Source organism: Odocoileus virginianus, chromosome 27 (genome assembly GCF_023699985.2).
Source record: "Odocoileus virginianus isolate 20LAN1187 ecotype Illinois chromosome 27, Ovbor_1.2, whole genome shotgun sequence".
Taxonomy (NCBI): domain Eukaryota; kingdom Metazoa; phylum Chordata; class Mammalia; order Artiodactyla; family Cervidae; genus Odocoileus; species Odocoileus virginianus.
This window is the reverse complement of record NC_069700.1, coordinates 21844475-21869788: the sequence shown is the minus strand read 5'-3', so window position 1 is coordinate 21869788 and position 25314 is coordinate 21844475. Positions and strand designations below refer to the sequence as shown.

The 25314-nt window shown below is 39.8% G+C and overlaps 1 protein-coding gene across 1 annotated transcript; it reads right to left on the bottom strand.

Moving 5' to 3' along the window:
* Positions 1-2: 2 nt before the first annotated feature.
* On the bottom strand, positions 3-20101 carry RHAG (Rh associated glycoprotein). Its single transcript, XM_020894213.2, has 10 exons — positions 19942-20101; positions 9539-9722; positions 8783-8933; positions 7030-7177; positions 6669-6835; positions 4703-4840; positions 3685-3806; positions 1492-1565; positions 1195-1268; positions 3-482 (listed from the first exon to the last, which is right to left on the bottom strand). The coding sequence occupies exons 1-10, from the start codon at positions 20099-20101 to the stop codon at positions 408-410; spliced, it is 1293 nt and encodes a 430-aa protein (XP_020749872.1). The 3' UTR covers positions 3-407.
* Between the last annotated feature and the right edge of the window lie 5213 nt (positions 20102-25314).

Here is a 25314-nt window from a genome sequence, read left to right as displayed (position 1 = left end):
ATATACATACATTTCCTTCTTATTTCTTACATATTATTGTTTCATTGGCTTCAGTTACAATCTTTGGGATTGAAGACATAGTATGTACATTAAGAAACTGACATGATTAGAAAGTGCTGGTTTCATTGTAAATTCTCCTCCATGTGGGAAAAAATACAAGAAAATACATGGAGTATTCACCCTGTATCTACCCACTGGCAAGAATCCATTTGACCATCTGTTGTATGAGTCACATTTCTTCAATTAAACAATCATTGATACGAAGAGACAGCTCCAGGTTTTGTTAAAATGTTTTCACACTAGATATGCGGGGCTCAGGTTCTATCCATCCCATTCCATATACTCATTGGATGCTGCCATTTTGTTTCAAGTCTAGATAATGGAAAAAGAAGCTGAGGCACAGGCTTTTAGGCTTCACGTTCTAATGGGGTGAAATCGAGAAGGTCATGGAAACGGTTGTCATATTCTGTCCTCCTAGGAACCTTAAGAAAAAAAAAAGATTAAGGCACTTTTTACAATTTCTTTCACTGGGCTTATCAAAGGTTAGTATTGAAACAAAGATACTTTCTGTAATTATTCAAGTATAGAAAGAACTGGGAATAAAAATTGTTTGAGTTGGGAAGAAACAAAAGAACAAAAATATTTATCCTACCCATCCTGACTACATTCTCTTTCACAAACCTGTTCTCTTTGAAAACCCCATTTGAACGTATTTAAGTATCTATCACTCTCTGGCTTTGCAGGAAATAATTTGGAAGAAAATGTCAATGAAATAAAGAGGTAGAAACTGGAGGATGGAAAAAAGCTAATGTTTCGTGAGTCACAGAACTTCTTGTATCCTCACCAAGATTCTTCAACCCTGCCTGTCCCACCTGCTCGATCTACTTACATATGATGTAAAAATCTCATAGGATTCCTGTATTTTTATGAGGAGCTTTTTTTTCTTTATTGTTCTTGGAGGAGTGAAAGAGTACTTGTCAACTAAAGTCTGTTTTTCCTTCATCTAGTTTCTGCTTTGCAAGGTATCATAGCTTCTGATTTTATCTTTCTGGGCACATTGTTTCAATTTCTCTCTATAAGTGGGGAGTTCAACCAATTTTGACATAAGGATGCCACACAGACATCTAGACATGTGGTGGACAAAACTTTGCCTAGTATAATCATCATATACATCCTTCAAAGACTACACAGTACCTCCCAATAAACAGAATCATCGTAGCAGTCCTCATCAGATGGTTGTGCCCAGATAGGTATCTTTAGAATTGCACCTGAGAAAGCGAGAGAAAATAAGTCACGTTATGAGGCTAGAAGGGAAAATCAACTTGCTTAGTAGTTAAAATACTGTTATAAAGTCATCCCCTGGAGCTTACAAGATTACTGTCAGAGATGTAGAAAAATTTTAAGTTTACCAATGTTTAACAATATCTATTACGCTGAGAGCATGAGATACAGGGAAATTTTTTAATTTTATTTTTAATTTTTTATACTCACCTGTGATTAGCCCTCCAGCAAGTGCTGTTGCAATGGAAGAACCTAGCGCAGCTGCCTGACTGGCCATCTTAACCCTAGGAGGCCAAAAATAGAGAATTATTTGTCCAAGATGCCTGGCAATAAAAACCGCATTTCCTGAGGGTGTGCATGCCTGCCACCTTCAGGCCAGAGTGCAGCATGACATACCAGCAAACGTGACAATTTTTCTTTAATCTCATATATTTTCTTTGAAACTCTTAAATCAATGTTCACAAATTCTTATAAGCACGTATACAAGAACCACCTTTTTCTTCAGAAATGATGAAAATATCTTCCTTAGGAAGGGTTTAGTATTTCTAAAAATGTGATTGGAGATCTGATTCAACAGCTATTTATTGGGTGCTTGCTCTGTGCCAGCTTCCCTTCTAGGCACTGAGGAAGGAGCAATGAGCAAAACAAATGGAAACTGACATCTCTCCTTACCCCACCCCCCTAAAAACAATTGTGATGAAATTAAAAATCAGAAAAGCTAATTTTAGCATGTAGTGTAGGGACGAGATATTAAAGTGTGTCTCTGTATCTTAGAAGTAGTTACCTTGAAATGAAGTGAATGAAGAATTCCTTATAATTTGGGGAATAGAAGAATATGATAAAAAGCTACAGAAATGCATAAAGCTGTCAAAAGAACTAGGAGTGTGGGAATCTCCTTAGCACATGCCTCACTCTTAACAGGCAGTTAACAAATAGTTGAAAGGTCAAATCAATGGTTGCAGGACAGCAAACTGCTGGAAGAAGAAAGTGTGTTGCTCTTTCTTCCTCATCCTTCAAGGGAAAAATTGTACTAAACTCAGATTTATTTCTCTCTCTCTCTCTCTCTCTCTCTCTTGATTTAAAGGGTTTAATCTCTTTCTACTGAAGGAAAAGTTGTCCAAGAAATGTATGATTATTGTAAAAATATACAAAACCCTTAAGAAAGAGAAGGGGAAAAGTTTAATTTCCCTCCAATCCTATAAGTCTAAACATGTAAAATATAAATAAGTATTTTTATAAAAATGCAATCATATCATGATACTGGGTTTTCACATTAAATCTTAATGTTCTTTTATGTCAGTAAATGTAGATCTGGATCATAGCTTTTATTGCTACAGAGTGTTACACTGTTCAAATGTACTGTAATTACAGTTCTATAGATTGAATATTTAGATTATTTCTTATGTTTCATATTTTTAAATATGCTGTGAGAATAAATCCTCTTATGAACATGCTTATGGACTTGTCCAAAAATTTCCCTAAAATAACACCTAACTAGAAATGGGATTATTTGTAAAAGTTTATATGCTTAATAAGGCCTTTTCAGATAGGAACTTGTACAATTTATTTCTCCATTTTGTTACTTTAGCCACCATTCAGTATTATAGTTTATAAAATCTTTATAAATATTATATACTGAAAAATGGATAACTTGTTTTAATTTGCATTTCTTTGATTACTAGTGAAGTTGAATATTTAATATATATTTACTCATTTGATTTTCTTCTTTTGTAAGCTGACTGTTAATTTTACCAGAATTTACCAAGATCTTTTATAAGGTATTAAAAGATGTTTCTGATGAAAAATATTCCATGATAAAATAGACTTGGAAAATGCTGGATTAGACAAAATTTTAACAACATTATTAAAGTTAGGCTGCCATGATTTAAAAAAATGTCCCCTAAGTATATTAACTTCTCCTTGTTCTGTGTCTCCCAATAAACCCAATTTGCATTTTCATAATCTGAATAGACACATGTGAGTAAGTAGGCTCGACTCTAGGACAAAGTATTGTATCTGCTGTGTGAAATATGTGTGAATTTTGCCCACACATGTCAGTGGACCTTCCAAGGTTTGCCCCCTCAGCTCCTCCTGAGTAAATTAAATTGTTGCTAAGTCTGTATACCCAAGGACTAGACTCTTAAACATGGAATCTACCCCAAATCTGGCCACTGAGCAAGAATCAAGCCTACTTACTCTCATGTGTCTATTCAGATTATTAAAATGCAAATTGGGTAATGTTTCTTTGGCCCTCAGTTATGTCTCTTTAGCTTCAGTAAGAACAGTACTTACAAACTGTGGTCTGGATTGCTAAAGAAAAAACTCTTATCACTGGGTTTCTCCAAGAGTGAGAGGAAACAGCACTTGACCTTGGGGGACAGCAAAACATATTCTTTCACTCACGGGTCAGATTTCTCCAAGGCCATGATGATGATGCTGGCAAGGCCTCCTATCACACCAGGTAAGCCATGTAGGTTATGGACACCACATGTGTCATGGATCCTCAGTTTAGTAGCAAAAAGTGGCTGAAATTGTAAAAAGAGGAAGCCTTATTATTTTGTTAGCTGTAGAGAGCCCTGTGATTAAAGTAAATGAACACGCAGGAAAGTCTTTATCTCCATGCAGTTTCCCATCTACATCTGAAATCCACTTACAACGAAGAATATTAATACACTGGTGGCAAAACTTTTCATTTCAGTCTTAGGTAGACGGATGTGACCGTAAGTGACTTTAAGTCCTGCTCATTCTTACCTACTGATGGGATCTTAGTGAACTCGCTTAGTCGTGTCCAACTCTTTGCGACCCCATGGACTGTAGCCCACCAGGCTTCTCAGTCCATGGAATTTTCCAGGCAAGAGTACTGGAGTGGGTTGCCATTTCCTTCTCCAGGGAATCTTCCCAACCCAGGGATTGAACCTGGGTCTCCCGCATTGCAGGCAGACGCTTTACCGTCTGAGCCACCAGGAAAGCCCATCTTAAATCCTCTGAAAAGGGCTCAGAGTCTTTAATTATACAAAGCAAACATCAACAAATGTCAACCACAACAAAAACCGAGAAAAGTAATACAAGTACTTAACATTCAGTTCATACTGTCACAAGTAACTGATATCCACAAAAGAAGGCGAGAAAGAGTAGAAACCACTGGAACACTGACATGTTGAGTGATCCAACATGGAAAGGACTTTTAGAAGGACTTAGGAAAGGACTTTTCACAGCATTTCTCTGCTGGGAGAAGGAAATGGCAGCCCACTCCAGTGTTCTTGCCTGAAGAATCCCAGGGACAGAGGAGCCTGGTGGGCTGCCGTCTATGGGGTCGCACAGAGTTGGACACGACTGAAGTGACTTAGCAGCAGCTGATGGGATATAAGAAGGTGATGGGGGCAGATCCAAAGTTTGACTGAGAGTGTCTGTTAATACTTACAGTCAGGAACTTGAACCCCAACACGGAGACCACTCCCGCAATGCTCCCAATGATCATAGCATAATAGGGGGAAATCTCCATGTCCGCACAAGTGCCCACAGCTACTCCCCCAGCCAGACTTGCATTCTGAATGTGAACCTGTGTGGGGCACAGAAATACAAGTGAGAGGAAGTGGAGTTCAGAAGGACTGTAGCAACCTCAGGTTCGATGGATTCCACACACATTCTTCAGTTGGAAGGGTTGTGGATTCTGCTATAAGAAGGTTCTTTGTAGTTCCAGAAGGCATTTCTTACCAGCAGTTGACCTGTGGAATCTTTCTTATAGGGTTCCTTGGTTGTGCATGAGAGATCAAGTTAGCAAGACTAGGGTGGGGAGGGATGTGACAGAATCAAGAGAAGTTGTGGGAGGGTGGGAATATGCTGCAGTTATTCTGGCAGTGTTCTGCCTCTGTATGCAGCTTTGGAATGCATTTATGGTTACTGTGAACTGAAACAGGCTTATGGCTGCTGTGTGCTTTGCTGAGTCCATGATATTCCACTAATCAAGGACAGGATTTAAAGGCATTGAAATGTATGTATTACACATCAAAGACAACAGCTTTAGCAAGCGTCACTGTTCTGAGAATATCTGAGAATGGAGGAAAGAGGAACCAAGTTTCCATTTACCAGAATTCCTCAGAAAAATGATATTCTGGCTGTTCTGCCAAAGGAAAAAAGGTTCTCAGTACTTTTGAAAGAGATCCACTGAACCATGCATGATGGCTTCGTTTATTTGTTTTCATTTATTTTTCTCATGAAACAGTTTGTAGAGAACTGAAAGACATGTCCTTAGCTATGTTTAGAAATATTTTGATACAGTATCTTTTTTCTCTCTCAGCTTAGCAGAGTGGCTGATTTGAGGATTATTCCTTCACTGACATTTCTTTAGCTCATAGGCAAGAAACTAAAAAGATCACTATGAAAAATAAATAAATAAAAAGATCATTATGGGGGATTTTTAAAAATGTTTTACTTTGAAATAATTATGGACATGTAAAAGCTGCAAAAATATTACAGAGGATTTCCATATATACCACATCCAGTTCCCTCCAATGTTAACATCTTACATTATCATAGAACTAAGAAATCAGCATTGGTGTACTACTATTGAAGACCTTATTTGAATTTTACCAATGTTCCCACTGATATCCCTTTTCTTTTCCAGAATCCTATTCAGGATCCCTGGAGAAGGAAATGGCAACCCACTCCAGTATTCTTGCCTGGAGAATCCCATGGACTGTAGCCTGCCAGGCTCCTCTGACACGACCTAGCAACTAAACCACCATTCAGGATCCCACAGTACATTTAGTTGTTATTTCTTTGAAATATTTGCTGTTAGGAAAATAGAATCAACTTGCATTCTCCCACTCTTTTTCTACTCTTATAGAAAGTCCTGTTTCTTAAGAAAGATTTTCTGAAAACTTGGGGACAGTTGGCTCTAACAGTAAAGAAATATGTTTCAGATCTTTGATTTTTTGCATGTGTGCATGCTCAGTCGCTTCAGCCATGTCCAACTCTTTGCAACCCCATGGACTGTGGTCTGCCAGGCTCCTCTGTCCATGGAATCTTCAAGGCAAGAATACTGGAGTGGGTTGCCATGTCCTCCTCCAGGGGATCTTCCCAACTGGGGGACTGAAACTTTGTCTCCTGCATCTCCTACACTGCAGGCTGATTCTTAACCCACTAAGCCAGCTGAGAAACCTGACTATATTCCCTGTAAAACTGTAAATTCTTTGATAATATCTTTTTTTAATTTGTCACAGTATACATCTGAAAAATAAAGGAATGTTATTTTCAGATTACTCTCTAAGGTCTCCAGTGTTGTGATTTGTTCGGGCAGCTCAGCAGTGATGCAGAAATGAGTTACTCATCAGAGCAGATATCAGGGTCGCTTAGCAAGCTTCCACGGGGGTTAACATGGCACTCACCATATTGAGCTTGCCTCGGCTCTCGAGAAGGCTGGAACATGCGTAGGCTGTGACCACGGAGGCCGCGAGGGAGAAATACGTGTTCACGATGGCCCTATACTGTGTCTTTTCATTATCACTGATGGCAGAATTAAAGCTAGGCCAAAATATCCATAAGAAAAGAGACCCTGAAGTAAATCACAGAAACGGATATTATTAGCAGTTCTGAATATGAAAGATAGTCCAGAGGAAGTCATTTACCTTGGGCACAGACATGCTGTCTTTACTTTTAGGCTTTGTTATCTAAGAGTTGGGGGAAAGAGAGGCATTCCCTTGTGTCTGACCAAATAGACAAGAATCAGGCAACTTCAACCCAGCTCACCAATCATGGCAAACAAGTCCGAGTGGTATACAGACTCTTCATTGGGATGTCCTTCTTTCAATTTTGATCGATACAAGATGCCAGCTACAGCCAAACCAAAGTAAGCCCCAAAGGCATGGATGGTCATTGATTCTCCAATATCAGAGGCCTGAGAGGGGAAAGCATTCATGTAAATAGAGGTGACACTCAACACAGGAGGGAGATCATTAAGGACAGCTTCATGCGTTAAACAAAAAAGATCAAGAGAGAGAATGAATGTGTCAGAGAAAGGGGAATAAGACAGGATCGTGTAAAAGAAAAGTCACGGGCATTGGAACAACACAGAACTGACTTTCAGTCTTAGGTCAGGCACTTCTCTGATGTGACTTTAGACAAATTATGCTACTCCTTTGAATCTCCAGTTGTATGAAAAGGAGAAATGTTACCCAGCCAGTACAGTTGTGGTGGGATTTAGATGGGACCGTGTTTTCCAAGGGCTAGGTCCTTAGTGGGCACGCAATACATTTCAGGTTGCTTTTTCAGGTTAGACAGATTCTTAGTGAGATATTATGCATTGCACCTGATAGAAAACAAGCATGACTTTTGTATTCATTGACTCTGCTGTGATGACATGAAAACCAGTTGAGGCCCAAGATTCATTTGAAGAAATATATTTTAGGTCCCTCTTTAGAACACTGAATGGATATGATGTAGTTTTCTACAGTTCTTGTCTCTAGAGGGAATGTTCAGAGTGCCAAACCCAAGGCATTGCTGTGTACTTATTAAAGTAGAAAAATGATACAAATTTATTAATTTATTTACATTTTCATGCTTGATAAACTCTTACATACCTTTCAGGTCCAGTTTATCTGTCAGTTTCCTCGAAGAAACCTTCCTTGATTCCACAATAAATTAGGTCTTCTAGGTATATTTCCTCAGAGCCCTTCTATTTATTTTTCATAGTGTGTGTTGTAATTTATAGTAATAATTGTGTGTGTGTTTGTGATTCTATGGGTAGGTGGTTGAATGTATGAAAATTTGTTGGATGTCTGTTTCCCCCACTAGACTGTAAACTCTGTGAAGAGACGTTTGCAACTAAATCACCAACACATGATACCTAGAAATTTGCCAAAGTGTTTGTTATCAAGTCACATGTTCAATAGACGCGTAAATGGACACAAATTTGAGCAAACTCTGGAAGACCATAGAGGATAGAGGAGCCTGGTGCGCTGTAGCCCACGAGGTCCCCAAATGACGGACATAACTTAGCGACTGAACAACAACGTGAATAAATAGAATACTGGAGAGTACCTGACATATCGATTTCCCTTGGGAGAATCAATCAGATTTTCATGGAGGGGAAGACATTTGATCTAAGCTTTAATAAAAGACTTTGAAAGAGCAATTCACTTAGTAGTTGAAATATAAATAGGAATTGGTCATTGACAGAAAGTGCATTTACATAAAAAGAGTTGTAGAGCTAGGAAATTCTGGATTTGAATTCAGATTCAGGCAAGTTGGTCATTTAGTATCTGTGATCATCAGTTTCATTGTGTATAAATGAATCATAATACCTGTCTAACACTATTGTGGTGCCAATGCAATTAGACAATGTTTATAGAATTTCTAGTTTACAGTAGTTACTCAAATGATGACTATGATTATTACTTGCTATGGTGTCATGGCCACCAAGGTTTGTCCCTGCTTATTTATGGTGGGCATCTAACGTGTGTTGTGCTGTTCAAAGCTAGGTAAGTATCAATTGAACACTTACCGAAAATACCTCAAAAACCAGATATTCATTGGCAGCAAAGATAGTAATTTCTATAATTGTCATGATCAACATCTGGATTGGACTTGTTTTTCCCAGGACAGCTCCAAAAGAAATCAGAACTGCGACTGTACTGAAGTCTGCATTTATCATGCTGAGGGAAGAAGAAAGAAGATGTTGAAAAAAATGCATATCTCAAATATATGAGTTGTAATGAATATAGCATCACCTCGACCAGAGTTCAAGGCCCCTCTCTGCACCTGTTCCTATCAGGTGCTTCTTCCAGACCTCCTTTTATCCTCTCCCACTTCCTTGCCTACCCTCACCTCCATTCACCATGCAATCTTTAGTTGCTCTCGCATTTCCTTTAGCCTACCTGTTCTTTACTTCATTTAGGGTTTTACCTTATTTCTGTTGATCTGAAAATGAATTACCTTCTAGAGCCTTCACATGTCAAAAAAAGTCCCAGAAAAATTACTAAAGAAGGATTTTTGCTCTCTCTAGCTGAAATGAAAGGAATAATAATCTTATGGAAGGGGATTTCTCATACCCTTAAGGTCAAATCAGAGAGGATATAGACATGAATATATGGCCCAGCACAGTCGAGCAAGGCATTGATTTAGATCCTTGGATCTCAATGATCTTTATTTCATGGAAGGGAGACAATCGGCAAGCTAGTTCAGAGGCTGACTTTCAAGAGACTAAGCAGAGAAACAACTGCTCTGAAAACACAATGATTGGAAAGTAATGGGTGCTCACCTTTTGATTTCTATCTGGAATTTCTGTCCGTGGCTATGAAAGATCCCCTGTATAAAAGTGCCCCATTGGAGTCCCAGAGCAGCAATGAGTAGGTTGAAGCCCACACTACTGAAGCCGTATTTCCGCAAGAAGGTCATGAGGAAGCCGAACCCAGCGAATACCATAACGTGCACATCTTGGAAGTCTGCAAAAGAGGAGAAAGAAAAAGAAATCTGCATAAGGGGAGCACTGAAAAAGTGTGACATCATAGTATATTCCATTTACTAAAGCGCTGCGTCTTTTTCAGAAAACATTACAAAAGGAAAGTTAACTGCACAGCCAAAGGCTGGGTTGCGGTGCCAGCGAGGCTACTTACGTGAGGAGACCTTGGGCAAGTGACTCGGGGCTTGAGCCTTTTCTTGGAAGACTATGCACTATCATACCAATATGTCTTTCATCCTCTCTGAAGAATTTTCCATTACTTGCCACACGAGGACACCTTTGCTAAATACAGTACCAGAATCACCTGTTCTTGCAGACTCTCCCAGTACCCCTAGGGAAAATTAATATTTCTTCCAGTCTTCCCCAAACCTCAGCTTTAGCAGTTGTTACATTGCATTGCCATTTATTTACCACATATCATACTGTAATAGTTATTTGATGAGGGGTCCATTGCCTGCACTAGATGGTGAGTTTCCTGGTTGAAGGGTTTAGGGCTTTTTGATCCCCTGAATCTGTCACAAAAGCCTGCATATAGAGAATGAGGCACTGTTGACTAAATGAATGAGATGGTATCTTTATGTCTCAAATGGAAATCTTACCAGATCGTTATTTAAGTCATAAGGCTTGATGTCTTTGTTTACACCTTCTAAGCCAGTGGAAGGAAGGCTGTATCCTCTTGAGGAACAAATTCCTGACTTAGTTCTGCAGATGGAGGCTGAGGTCCCCCAACAGTGTCACGTGACCATGTGACCTTGGGCAAATCACCTTGGGCAAGTCACTTCTCCTCACTTTGGCATTCTCATTTGCAATACTGAAAAGGCTCTATTTCACAATTTTCGGGGTTGTAGGGAGTGCTGTCGAGTGACAGCTCTCACTTCTCTCTGAGAAACGCTGGTGACCAGTCCCAGCCCTTCCCTCGGGTCACTTCAGCCCAATGACTGGTTCACAACAGCATCCCCTTGCCTTGGGAAAAGAGCCACTTGAAGCTAGACAATCCCAGTCTCAGAGTTTCCTATGAGGTCACCTGAGGCTTTCTCTCTGCCCAAACCCTTCTGCTGCAGGTATTGATCATAAGACACGCCCCAGTAAACTTCCTTCAGGCTAATGCTGCTCTTAGAGTCTGTAGCACCTTCCTGGGGGCTCCCGTTGTCTCTGTAGAGCTTTCCTGACTTTCCGACATGACTTGCATATCACATTTTTTTCAAACTTTGCAAGTTAAATCTGACGCACTAATCTGGCACTGATCACACACCTGGAAGTGGATGAAAATGCTGGGTTTCCAAGGGTTCCCAGTACTTGAAAAGGGCTGGTTGGAAGTGTGGGAACAGGCAGAGGTTGGCAACATGTATTGAATCACAAGGGTCTTTTGGTGGTCTAGAAGCTAGTCTCATTTGTGCATGAGTCCAGCAAATGTAAGAATAAAGAGAATGAGCAAACCAGACCCAAACTTCCTACTTCAGGCACACACAGCCTCAGCATTTTTTCGACCTCATCCAGGCAGTGAGTCTTCTGATCGTCTCATTGTTCATTGGCTCCACCTCCCAAGAGAGTCAGTATGAGGAGGGTGAGAAGGGAAAAAATAAATTTCTGAAGATTCTCTTTCCTTAGCAGCTTTGAAGGAGGTCTCAGAGAGGAGACTGCTGCAGTCTTTTTTTTCCTAGTGAGATAATGCATACTGGCAACAATTTGACTTATACCCGCATTCTGAATGCCCACCCTCATCTCATTGCATATCCACCTAGCGAACTTCTGAATTGGGATTTTACCTGATTTATCAACAGGCAACTGTTAAATTGTTTGGTTTTGGAAATATAGTTGACTATATATATATACACACACACACACACACACACACACACACACACACACATATATACATATATACTATATATACATATATAGTATATATATATATATTCACATTTTTTCCTTTTCAAACGGTTTTTACCACTTTTAAATGTAAACATTTGATTTAGGTCATAGACTAAGTTGGCGTGGAGCTCAGAGAATATGCCTGACTTACTGACTTGCTATGATTTTACTAGACCTTTCTGAAACTCAGCTTTCTCCTCTTTTAAAGAACAGTTTGGATTCGATGAAGTCTAACGTCCCTCCTAGCTCTACAACTTACTTTGCTGATATTTATTTTATTGATGCGTAGTTGATTTGTAATATCGTGTTAATTTCAAATGTACCTATAACAAAGTAATTCATACCTATCTATCTATATTCTTTTTCGGATGTGTTCCCATTATAGGTTATTCTAAGGGTTCCTTGTGCTGTACAATAGGTCTTTGCTGTTTGTTTGTTTTACTTTGTTTTTAGATCAGACTCTAAGATCCAGAGAAATTAGATGATTTACTTAAACTCACGAAGCTAAAATAAAAGTAAGAACCCAGTCTACTGACTTCACTGGGTTTTTTCATTACTTCAAGCTACTTTTCTAAAATTTGTTTCTTTTCCCCCCTAGAGTGCTCTTGTTCCTCCTATAGTCTGCTGATTTTAAAATATGGAGTAGCCAATAGGAGTAATAATTCTTCAGACTCCATCCTCCTCCCCCTTTCATGGTAAATCAGACATTTCCCCCCTTTATTTATAATTTTTCTTATACAAAATTTTCATACCTAAAAAACAGTAGAAGAATAGTATAATGGACACAAATATATCTATCACCTAGATTTCACAGTTGTTAACATTTTGCTATGTACATGCTTCATTCCCTATTTTTTTCTGAAATATTTTGAAGTAAATAGCAGATATATTTCACTCTTAAATACTTATGTATCCCTAAAAATTTAAGGACATTTTTCTACACAATCACACCACTATCATCATTCCTGGCAGAATAATCACAATTTATAACTATAATCTAACACTTCATATTCAGATTTCCTAGTTATCCCCAGAGCAGCTCTTACAGCTGATAGAAAACCAGACATGTTATAGGAGGGAGGGAGGTCCTATATGGACAGCGCTCCAATTTTTTTTCCTCCTGTAATCTCATGCTTGTTACTGCTTTTCGCCACAAGGGGGCCTAAGAACCTCATCTATTTAAATTGCTAAAGAGTTTACAGAGTTGACTCAACTGATGATGATTCTGTATAAAAGGTATGGATAAAAAGGTTTATAAACAGTTAGGGTCATGCATTATCTTTCATCCTGCTCTAGGAATTTTTTTGTGGGTAAGCAGCAGGGAAAGGGTCATGAAGTCAGTTTTATGGTGCAATTAAATTATGCTGCTTTAATAAAGGAATTCTTTACAGAAGGAAGAAGGCATTTCTTTACTGGTTGGAACTTCTGTGAAGTGCTCTGACAGGTTTCAAGGACTGCCAAGTCTCATCTGAACCAGATATTTTCAATAGCTGGCAATTTTTAAAAATTGAATTATAACTGGTTTAAAATATTGTGTTGGTTTTAGGTTTAAGGCACAGTGATTCACTTATTTTTTTCAGATTATATTCCATTATAGGTTTTTACAAGATATTGAGTCAGAGTCCCTGTGCTATATAGTAAATCCTTGTTGCTTATTTATTTTAGGTAGAGTTGTTTATATCTGTTAATTACTCTTAATTTGTCCATTCCTCTCCCCTTCAGTAGCTATAAGTTTGTTTTCTGTGTCTGTGAGCCTGTATATGTTTTGTATACAGATTCATTTGTATTATTTTTTAGATTCCACACATAAATGATATCATATAGCATTTGTCTGTTTCTGTCAATAGCAGGCGATTTTAGCCTCTAAAGTAAATTTGGCAATGTCTGGTAATTTTGTTCTGTATTTTACTACCACATTTAGCTTGGACCAGGATATCTTTTAAAGCCCTGATAACTTTACAATGCAATTGATGATTTCAACTCTCCTCTTCCACCACCAGCCACAAACAAAATGAAACAGAGCCTTCCTTCCCCTCGACCTCCTGTACATGCCTGTTTCCTAGAATGTCTGCTCCACCCTACACCCAACTTTTTTTGGGGCACTCTATGTGGCCTGTAGGATCTTAGTTCCCTGACCAGGGGTTGGACCTGGGGCCCCAGCAGTGAGAGCACTGAGTTCTAACCATTGGACTTCCAGGGAATTCCTCCACATCCAGCACTTCTTTACCTGGCCTACTTCTAGATGACTTTCAAGAACCAAGCGCTGGGCACAGCTGTGACACTGTGCATGTCCCTGCGGTTTTATTTCATTTGTTTGTGTGCTTGTCTGGGCCCGTTTATCATTTATTCTCATAGACTATTGAGTCAGTACTGTCAGTAAGGCATTCTTTCAGGAGAAAGTGACTGCAGGTGTTGAGGTAGGAGTCTTTAAATGGCCTGTTCCTTGGAGACCCAGCAGCAAGTCTGGAAACTGCAGCTTTTCAGGAGATGCCCCGTTTGTGCAGGAATAAATGACTCACAGGTGACGGCTGCTGACAATTTGCCTCTTTGGGATTCTAGGTCTCTTATTCAGAAAAATGATTCTTCTGGATCAGGTAGTTAGAACTGTTCAACTCACTCTCCAATTAGAAGCTGGTTTTGTTTTGTTTTTTAATGACTGAGGGCTGGCAAGCTGTTTGCATGCAGATAGCGATTGGTTCTTAGTGAGTTCCAATCTTTTGAACCATTTGGGGGATCATTCTGAACTTATCTTTTCTGAAAAGTAGTATCCTAGTAGTGGTATCTTTCCTCTCCTACTTTCACATATTCTGTTATTATATATTTCAAATATTTGGAAAAAATAGTACAATGAAGAGCTATATACTATTTCCCTAGATTTATCAGTTGCTAATATTTTTTGTATTTGTTCTTTCCAGATATATCTCTCAAACCATTGAGAAGTATGATATTTTGCCCTAAACCGCTTCAGCATGAATCTCCTAAACAAAAGAGCATTGTTTTAAATAACCACAGTATTATCCTCACATCTCAAAATATAACATGGCTACAGTAACATCTGATTTAGGATCTATATTTGAATTTATTTAACTGTTTCCAACTTGTCCTTTTATAGGATTTTTTGACCCCCTTTATCTACTCAAGTTTCATATATTTTGTTTGTTATGTGTCTTTGTATGCATGCTCAGTCGCCCAACTCTTGTGACCCCATGGACTATAGACCTCCAGGCTCCTCTGTCCACGGGATTATCCCAGCAATACTGGAGTGGGTTGCCGTTTCGTCTTCCAGGGATCTTCCAGATCTAGGGATTGAATCTGTGTCTCCTGCATCTCCTGCACTGGCAGATGGATTCTTTACCACTGATTCACCTGGGAAGTCCTTATTACATGTCTTTAGACTCTTTTAATTTAGAGTCTCTCACAATGCTTTTTTGGGCTTTCCTTGTGGCTCAGCTGGTAAAGAATCCGCCTGCAATAAGGGAGAGCTGGTTTCAATGCCTGGGTTGGGAAGATCTCCTGGAGAAGCGAAAGGCTACCCAATCCAGTATTCTGGCCTGGAGAATTCCATGGAGTGAAGAGTCCATGGGGTCGCAAGCAGCTGGACATGATTGAGCCACTTTCACTTCACTTCACACCGTGCTTTTTACTCGTGGTATTGATTTGTCTTTAATGTGGAATGTACCACAGTTTGTATTTGGCTATTTCACCAAAATTAGAATCAGACTATACATTTTGGCAAGACTATTAATACAGATGGTGTTGTGAAACTGCCATTTCATCATACCAGGTAGCACAAAATTTGTTTGTCTTACTACCGGAGATGATACATCAGATCTCTTGCTTAAGACTGTTCTGCCAGATCTCCCCCTATGGATGTATCTTTCATCCTGTGTTGCCCAATCACTTTTTCCCTAATAATTTTAGCTGCCATTGGTGAACCTTGCTAGAGTCAATTGTTACATTTTTTAATTTCAAAATTATAGTTTTTATATCTATTAGTTCTTTTGTATTAATTAGTTGGCATTTGTATATAAAGAACTCCAATCTGATCCCCGTACCCTGCTTTAGGGTATATTTCTATGGACTCAATGAAGCCTTTTTCCTTTGTTTCAGCGTGTTATCATCTATCATCATCACACTATTCTTATTCTTAATCCTCTGTTTACCCCCAATTCAGCTAATTGGTGTTCTTTCAAGTAGGATCCTGTGTTCTGCTGACACATCCCCGTTAGTGTATACCTCCTTGGTTTACCTTGACCAGGAATGAGCCCCTCAGTGGAGAAGGTCGTTAGAAGCCAAGATTTCCGTTCTATTTGTACGCACTGCTTCCAGTTCTTTCACGTAAACAAAGCTGTTCAACTCAAAGGCAGCACACCAGAGGCCAGTATCTTATTGTTAGATTACAAAACAGAGCATGTTAACTCAGTTATTGTAACAATTTCAGATATCCTTTAGAATAGAAGCAAATAATTTCTTGGGAATTGTTTTCCTGCACTTTTAGTAACCCTTTGCCTGTAACATATATCTAGATTGTTGAATTTCTTGTAATAAATGAACTTGAAGGAGGAATTCTCTGGCAGTTCAGTGGTTAGAACTTGACACTTTCCCTGGTGTGACCTGGATTCAGTCCCCGGTTGGGAACTAAGGTCCTGCAAGCCTTGGCGTGGCCAAACATAAGTAAATAAATAAATAAAATCTGTATAAATATAGGGACCTTCTTAAATGGAGATTTTACAAATAAATCATTGTACTAATCTGTTACTGCATCTTCAGTAATTCTTCAAGTGTGATCAATGTACAATGTAACAAGATCACACATGGATAAATGATCCACTCAAAGTGACAAGATAGGCTAATGGATTCTAACGTTTAACAGAGGACGAAGAATTCATTGATGTGGTTTTAATGTCCCATAAGCATTAAACACCTTGTGTTTGCAGAATTGTTTGCAGAATTTCTAACAGCATGTTAATAGTCTTCAAAGAGCCTTCTTTTTCAACTCTACTTTTCTCTAGTCTTTCTCCGTGTTAGCAAGGATTAGTCCATAGTCATGTGCATGTGGCCTCAGTTGTGTCCAACTCTTCGCGATTCCATGGACTCCAGCCCACCAGACTCCTCTGTCCGTGGCTTTTTGCAGACAAGAACACTGGAGTGGGTTGTCATTTCCTCCTCCAGGGGACTTCCCACTCCAGGGGTTGAACCTGCGTCTCCTGAGTCTCCTGCTTTGGCAGGCGGATTCTTTACCACGGAGCCTCAGTCACAGTCAGGCCTCATTTCTTGTCAGGTTATTTGCCTCAACAAAGGGGTCGACTCTTTGCTGGGTGCCATGAAAGCCAAAACCATGGAATAGACCTAGTTTCTCAGATGGGTTACTCTGGGGTCCGTCATCACGTGTAACGTGATGTCAGGTGTGACACCCACTTCTGTGACTGTGCCTTGGGATGGGTTCAGATGCCAGGTCTGTGCGGCCTCACCCCTTTCTCTGCATTGCATAGCTGAATGCAGTAAGTCAGAGGGATGAATAAAATTATATTCAATTGGATTTGTTTAAAATATAAATTAATATCCCACTTGATTTACTTTTAGATCTTCCCTGGTTGCTCAGATGGTAAAGAATCTGCCTGCAATGCTGGAGACCTGGGTTCGAACCCTAGGTTAGGAAGATCCTTTGGGGAAGGGCATGGTAACCCACTCTAGTATTCTTGCCTGGAGAATCCCATGGACAGAGAAACCTGCTGGGCTAGGGTCACAAAAGAGTCAGACACAACATAGTGACTAACACTGATTTGTTTGTGAGAAATTCACAACTTTCAGCATACTGCAATTAAGAACTCTTGTAATGCACTGTGAGCTTCTTAGATGGGAACTGAGCCTTTTCTGTCTTGAATTCCTGCACTTGGCACAGTGCCTGGTGCTAGGCAGGCACCCTCAAATATTTGCTGACTTGAATTTTGCTTCTTAATTAGTGACTGTTTCATAAACTTCTCTTCAATGACTTACGCTGTTACATAAGTTTGGTGTACATAGGTTGTTTGAAATGTGGGGAAAAATATATATACATATAATCAGTAAAACCATGTTGTTTCTAGGGCTGTTCTACAAAGTAGTTTAACCAGTGATAAGGTAGCTGAACTGTAAAATTAGTACTAGGTGAAATTTTACATCTCGAGAGCCATCTTACTGAGGGAGAACTTTTTTCCCTTTTGCTTTAATGGTTTATTACAGGATATTGAACAGACTTCCCAGTGCTAGATGACTAGGATTTGTTTATCCACTCTGTATATAAGAGTTTGCACCTGCTGATCCCAGACTCCCAGGTTATCCCTCCCCAGCCCTCTTCCTCCTCGGCAACCACGTCTATTCTCTGTATCCATGGACCTGTTAGAAGAGAGAACCTTGAATTGTGTATAGATTGGGCTGCGAAGAGCATTCTGAATGTAAGACTGTTTTCCATGTAAAATGTCCCTTTGTGTTCTGCTTACTGCCTTTCTTCTGGGCCCCCAGGGGCCTCTGTTGCTTGAATTCTCCCTCCTTTATCCTGCCCCCTGCCTGTATCCCAGCCTCACTGCCCTTAAGGCGAGGAAGAGGTTGGGGGGGGGGGGGAGTGTGTGTGTTGGCTGTTTCAAAGTACATTGATTGTTAATTATTATTATTATTATTGACAACTGTGACTTGATGTTTCCTTTGTAAAATGAAAAAGCATCCTGCCCTTGACATCATTTGTTTTATTCCTCTCTTGTTTTCATGTATGATATAGCTGATATAACAGAAAATCCTGTTAGCAATACTTTCAAGTTATAGCCAGAAGAATAGATGATGAAATGAAATGTACAAAAGTGTACAGAGTTGAACAGAATTCTTTTCTGTTTTGGTGTTTTTGAACTTGCAAATTGTAAGATTCTTTCATCTAGAATCCTTTTGGATATCTATGTAGTGTAAAGAGAACTAGATGTGGACCTGGAGCCTCTGACTTACAGCCCTAACTGTGTCCTTTACTTGATATTGTGCGTTTTGACTCAGCAACTCTAGGTCATAATTTCTACTTGAGAATACTCCGCATTATATATGTTTCCTCAAAAAATGTAGAAATGAGAGAACAAAGGTCACATTGTTTTTGAAAAGCTTAGAGATATGCTATAGAACTATAATAAATATTGCTATTAGAATAATTTAATACAATTTAACATTTAATCAATAATAAATTATTTGTACCTCACTAAAAAACCAGTCTATATTATAGGATTATATTATTACCTTCCTCCCTGGTTAACAAGGTGAGGAGTATGCCTGGCTCATAATAGGTAGTCAGTAAATGGCAATTATTATTGTTATACTAACTATTTCACAACCTGTTTTTCCAAACTTGAAACTAAATCCTTTCCTTCTTTCAGTTGCCATTCCCAGGGAAGGGTTCTGCTTTTAAACTATGTTGGGTGCTCACAATTTTATTCTCATCTCAGAGGAACAAACAGTCTCCCTTTCAGAATTTTATAAAACCCGCAGTACAGCATTTCCAGGGCTTCCCTGGTGGCTCAGTGGTAAAGAATCTGCCTGCCAATGCAGGAGACGTGGGTTCCATCCCTCGGGTGGGAAAATCCCCTGGAGAAGGAAATGGCAACCCACTCCAGTATTCTTGTCTGGGAAATCCCATGAACAGAGGAGCCTGGTAAGTTACGGTCCATGGGGTCACAAAAGAGTTGGACAAGACTTAGCAATTAAACAACAACAGTATTATTTATATCCGGTATCATCCTTCATACCCCTTCTTATACCTTAGGGATCTCACATGAAATCCAGGCTCCCTTTCCCCATTACATTTTGTTTCTAGTTTCTCCTCCAAAGTTAACTCTAAATCTTTTTTTTTTTTTTTTTTTGGTGGGGGAGGGATATTTTTATACCTTGCAGAACTAGTAATCAAAGTAAAAGCAAAGTCATTTACCTAAATGGGAAGGAAATCTTGAAAAGAGGGCATCTGGGTAAACATATAACTGATTCACTTTGCTGCACAACAGAAACTAACACAGTATTTTAAAGCAACTATACTCCAGTAAAAATTTTTTTTACTTAAAAAAAACAAAAAGAACATCAAAAATTGATCAGTTAATTCAATTCTCAGCTTCTTGTTCTGATAGTTTAATACATACAGATTCTATCCAAACACATGAACTACAGAGATCAGATGTCCCAGCATAAACTTTTATACCCTTGGCACTCAGAACTGTCACATAATTCTACAAGGGGATCCAATGTAGAGTGCTAGAGGTTACAATACCCACAGACCTCACATTCTGAGAACCCAAAAATGTGCAATAAGAAGCAGATGGCTTACTCACGAGGATACAAGTCCATGGATGTTTCCACATCTATGGCAGGCGACTCAGTGCTGTTGGCCTTGGAACTGTTCGAACCCGTGTCATACTGAACAAATAATGCAAATAAAACAATCATGACAACTTCCAGGCCAATGGCCATGAGAGGGAACGTGAACCTCATGTTTGTGGCAAAGGACAGAGGCACACTGAGGGCTTCACGGGCTGTGGGAGGCTGATAAGGACAGAGGGGCTGCTCTGTGTGTGGAATTAGGCTACAGGCTCAAGGCACTCCTGTGACACTGCAAGAAAAAAAAGGGGCAAGGCTGGTGAAAACGCCCCATCCACTGGAGAAAATTATGCTCTGTAACCAGATTGCTATAAATGCTGGTTTGAAGAAAATACAGTGTAGATCGAAAGTAGCCAGCTGATAGAAATGATCCTTTGCACATGAGTGTCTAAACTCTTTTTTCTTTCAATACATTTTTAAATGAAAAATGTTGTACTCCAAAATGATTAAGTTATATATATATTTATATACATAAAAAAATATATGTAGTTCCTTGGAGAACAAGGAGATCAAACCAGTCAATCCTAAAGGAAGTCAACCCTGAATATTCACTGGAAGTTCAGTTCAGTTCAGTTTAGTCATTCAGTCGTGTTGGACTATTTGCAACCCCATGGACTGCAGCACACCAGGCCTCCCTATCCATCACCAGCTCCTGGAGTTTACTCAAACTCATGTCTATTGAATCAGTGATGCCATCCAACCATCTCATCCTCTGTTGTCCCCTTCGCCGCCGGCCTTCAATCTTTCCCAGCATCAGGGTCTTTTCAAATGAGTCAGTTCTTTGCATCAGGTGGCAAAGTATTGGAGTTTCAGCTTCAACATCAGTCCTTCCAATGAATATTCAGGACTGATCTCCTTTAGGATGGACTGGTTGGATCTCCTTGCAGTCCAAGGGACTCTCTAGAGTCTTCTCCAACACACAGTGCAAAAGCATCAATGCTTCATCACTCAACTTTCTTAATAGTCCAGCTCTCACATCCATACATGACCACAGGAAAAACCATAGCCTTGACTAGACGGACCTTTGTTGACAAAGTAATGTCTCTGCTTTTTAATAAGCTGTCTAGTTGGTCATAACTTTCCTTCCAAGGACTAAGTGTCTTTTAATTTCATGGCTGGAATCACCATCTGCAGTGATTTTGGAGCCCAAAAACTAAAGTCTGACACTGTTTCCACTGTCTCCCCATCTATTTCCCATGAGGTGATGGGACCAGATGCCATGATCTTAGTTTTCTGAATGTTGAGCTTTAAGCCAACTTTTTTACTCTCCTCTTTCATTTTCATCAAGAGGCTCTTTAGTTCTTTTTCACTTTTTGCCATAAGGGTGGTGTCATCTGCATATCTGAGATTATTGATATTTCTCCCGGAAATCTTGATTCCAGCTTATGCTTCATCCAGCCCAGCATTTCTCATGATGTACTCTGCATATGAGTTAAATAAGCAGGGTGATAATATACAGCCTTGACGCATTCCTTTTCCTATTTGGAGCCAGTCTGTTGTTCTATGTCCGGTTCTAACTGCTGCTTCCTGACCTGCATACAGATTTCTCAAGAGGCAGGTCAGGTGGTCTGGATTCATTGGAAGGACTGATCCTAAAGCTGAAGTTCCAATACTCTGGCCATCTGATGTGAAGAACTGACTCGTTGGAAAAGACCCTGATGCTGGGAAAGATTGAGGGCAGGAGAAGTGGGTGACAGAGGATGAGGTGGTTGGATGGCATCACTGATTCAATGTACATGAGTTTGAGCAGACTCCAGGAGATAGTGAAGGACAGGGAAGACTGATGTGCTACAGTCCATGGGGGTCACAAAGAGTTGGACACGACTGAGCTACTAAACAACAGAAGCAAAATGACTGTTTTATATATACACACACACATACATTCTTTTTTAGATTCTTTTGCCATATAGATCATTACAGAGTATTGATTAGAGTTCCCCTTGCTATACAGTAGGTTCTTATTATTCATCTATTTTATAATAGTAGTGTGTATATGTCAACCCCAATCTCCCAATTTATTCCTCTCCCCTACTTTCTCCCTTCATAATCATAAGTTTATTTTCTACATTTTTGAAAATGGCTATTTCCACTGTTCCTTCCAAGGAGACTCTCTAGGAGTAGGGTGCAGAGGTTTAACTTTGGGAACACATAGGTATGTTCCCCACTTTGATTTCTGGTTTTGCAGTGGCCCAAAAGGTGCTCGTGATAATTCCAACAGACAATAAATGCAAAGTCCTCATGCTGATAAACTCTACATGAGGTTGTAAAACACCAAGTAACAGAGAATTCCCTGATAGTTCAGTGGTGAGGATTCCATGCTTCTACTGCAGGGGGAATTCCTGGTTGGGTTTCCTCAATCCCTGGTTGGGGAACTAGAATCCCCAAAACCACACAGGGCAGCCTAAAAAAAAACAAACCCAAAATGAAAAGAAAATGATCACCTCTGATAAAAAAATCCATCAACTAACAAATTATACATTGCATGGAGATCTAAACAATGTGGTTTTAAACTACTTCAAAAAATGAGAAATATTGGAGTATTTGTTAGACAATGACAAGTTCAGATTTGTTACCCTTCTTCTGATTATGGACCTTTGCATTGAAATAAGCTCAGCCACCTGTGATCTGGGGAAAGTACTTCGGCTTTTCACTCAAGCTGTTCTCTCTAAGCATCTGGAGCATTCTCTCCACACACTGTTATCCCATACCTCATGCACATCATTCTTAGTTCCTAAAATGTTTCTTCCTTCACTCCCATTTTTACCCAACTTCTCACAATCATCTCTCGCTTCTCACAATTAGCTGGTTGTGTGTGCTGTGTTAATGTGGTGTGTGTTATTGAGATGGCATTTTAAAAAGTGGCTGTCTCCCTGGCTGGCTTGTTGCACTTTGAGAACCAGGGCTGTATCTTTGTTGCACATCATTTGTTATCTAGACTCAATGCCATGCCCAGCACGCAGTAGACAATTGATAAATATAATTTAGATGAGTTAAGTTCAAGACCGACTTGAAGGGGGCAAAAAGCTCAGAAGGCAGTCCAAATGGTATGCAGAAGGGCGATAGAGACAACCTCATTTCACAAACTGCTTTTAAATTATGGTTTGTAGAACCGCAGCTGTGACCTTCATATTGCTGTTTGCTCTCTCATTATTCTGGTCAGCGAGAGCTTCTTATCAGGATCTCTGTGGCTCAGACAAAACTGAAGTCAAGCCCAAAGTATGAAGCTTAGAAGGACCAAAGATGGCGTAAAAGTTGCTCGACATACAACGCGCGTGCACACCCTTCAAGGGGTGACTGTGAAGGTTTCAACAGTCTTTAGAAAACTCCAGACAGTTCTTTTTTAAATTATTTATTTAGGTCTTAGTTGCACCTTATGGGATCTAGTTCCCTGACCCGGGATCGAACCTGGGCCCCAGCACTGGGAACACGAAGTCTTAGTCACTGCAACGCCAGGAAAGTTCCTCTCCTGACAGTTCTTAGTGGCAAAGGGCACAGAGGGGAGAGTAGGGGAGTTTGAAGCATAAATAGAGATGATTTTCCTTTAGTGCCATTCACAGACTTTCAGAAGGTGAGGCAAGTTTGAAAGTGATGGGTAAGCCAGGATCCCGCCCTAGGCTGATCCTTAACTTGCAGGGTGGCATCAGGAGAGTGACACAATTTCTTAATCTCAATTTCTGAATATTTGTAAAATGGGATAACAATTAATATTAGAAAATTAGAAATTTTAATTTGAGGGTGCTTACTTATTGTTAGCAAAGCTGGTTGAAACAAGACCACTTATGCTCTTCAATCCTCTCTCTCCACATTTGTGGATCTACAATAGAGGGATATCGGAGGATAAAGATGCTGAAAGATTTCCAGCATTTTCTATATTCCAGACCCTGAGTTAGGTGCCTATTTATGCACCACATATAATCCCACCACGGGGGTAATGCAGGCTAAGTCTCTTCAGTAGAGTCTGACTCTTTGAGACCCAATGGACTGTGGCCCCCCAGGCCCCTCTGTCCATGGATTCTCCAGACAAAGTTACCATGCCCTCCTCCAGGGGATCTTCCTGACTCAGGGATTGAACCCTGCGCCTTGTATCTCCTGCGCTGACAGATAAGTTCTTTACTACTTTTGCCACCTGGTAAGCTCTAATCCTGCCACAGGTAGATATAATTTTTTGTTTTTACAAGTTGAACTTGCTCCACTGATTTTAAATAATTTAATAGTTACTCAAGCACCCAACTGTCATCCTGGTATGAAGTCCAGAGACTCCCTTTCATTGTTTCACTAATGCTTTATTGAAAAAGCAAGAGAGTTCCAGAATAATATCTACTTCTGCTTTATTGACGATGCCAAAGCCTTTGACTCTGTGGATCACAAAAAAACTGTGGAAAATTCTGAAAGAGATGGGAGTACCAGACCACCTTACCTGCCTCCTGAAATCTGTATGCAGGCAGGTCAAGAAGCAACAGTTAGAACTGTACATGGAACAACAGACTGTTTCCAAATCAGGAAAGGAAAATGTCAAGGCTGTATATTGGCACCCTGTTTATTTAACTTATATGCAGAGTACATCATGCAAAATGCCGGGCTGGAGGAAGCACAATCTGGAATCAAGATTGCTGGGAGAAATATCAATAACCTCAAGCATGCAGATTACACTACCCTTATGGCAGAAAGTGAAGAAGAACTAAAGAGCTTTTTGATGAAAGTGAAAGAGGAGAATGAAGAAGTTGGCTTAAAACTCAACATTCAAAAAAGGAAGTTCATGGCATCTGGTCCCATCACTTCATGGGAAATAGATGGGGAAACAATGGAAACAGTGACAGACTTTATATTTTTGGGCTCCAAAATCACTGCAGATGGTGATTGCAGCCATGAAATTAAAGAGGCTTGCTCCTTGGAAGAAAAGCTATGACCAACCTAGACAGCATACTAAAAAGCAGAGACATTACTTTGCTGACAAATGTCCATCTAGTCAAAGCTATGGTTTTTCCACTGTTTATGTACTGATGTGAAAGTTGGGCTATAAAGAAGGCTGAGCACTGAAGAATTGATGCTTTTGAACTGTGGTGTTGGAGAAAATTCTTGAGAGTCCCTTGGACTGCAAGGAGATCCAATCAGTTCATCCTAAAGGAGATCAGTCCTGAATATTCATTGGAACGACTGATGCTGAAGCTGAAACTCCAATATTTTGGCCATGAGGTTTGAAGAACTGACTCATTGGAAAAGACTCTGATGCTGGGAAAGATGGCGGCAGGAGGAGAAGGGGATGACAGAGGATGAGACAGTTGAATGGCATCACTGACTCGATGCACATGAGTTTGAACAAGCTCCGG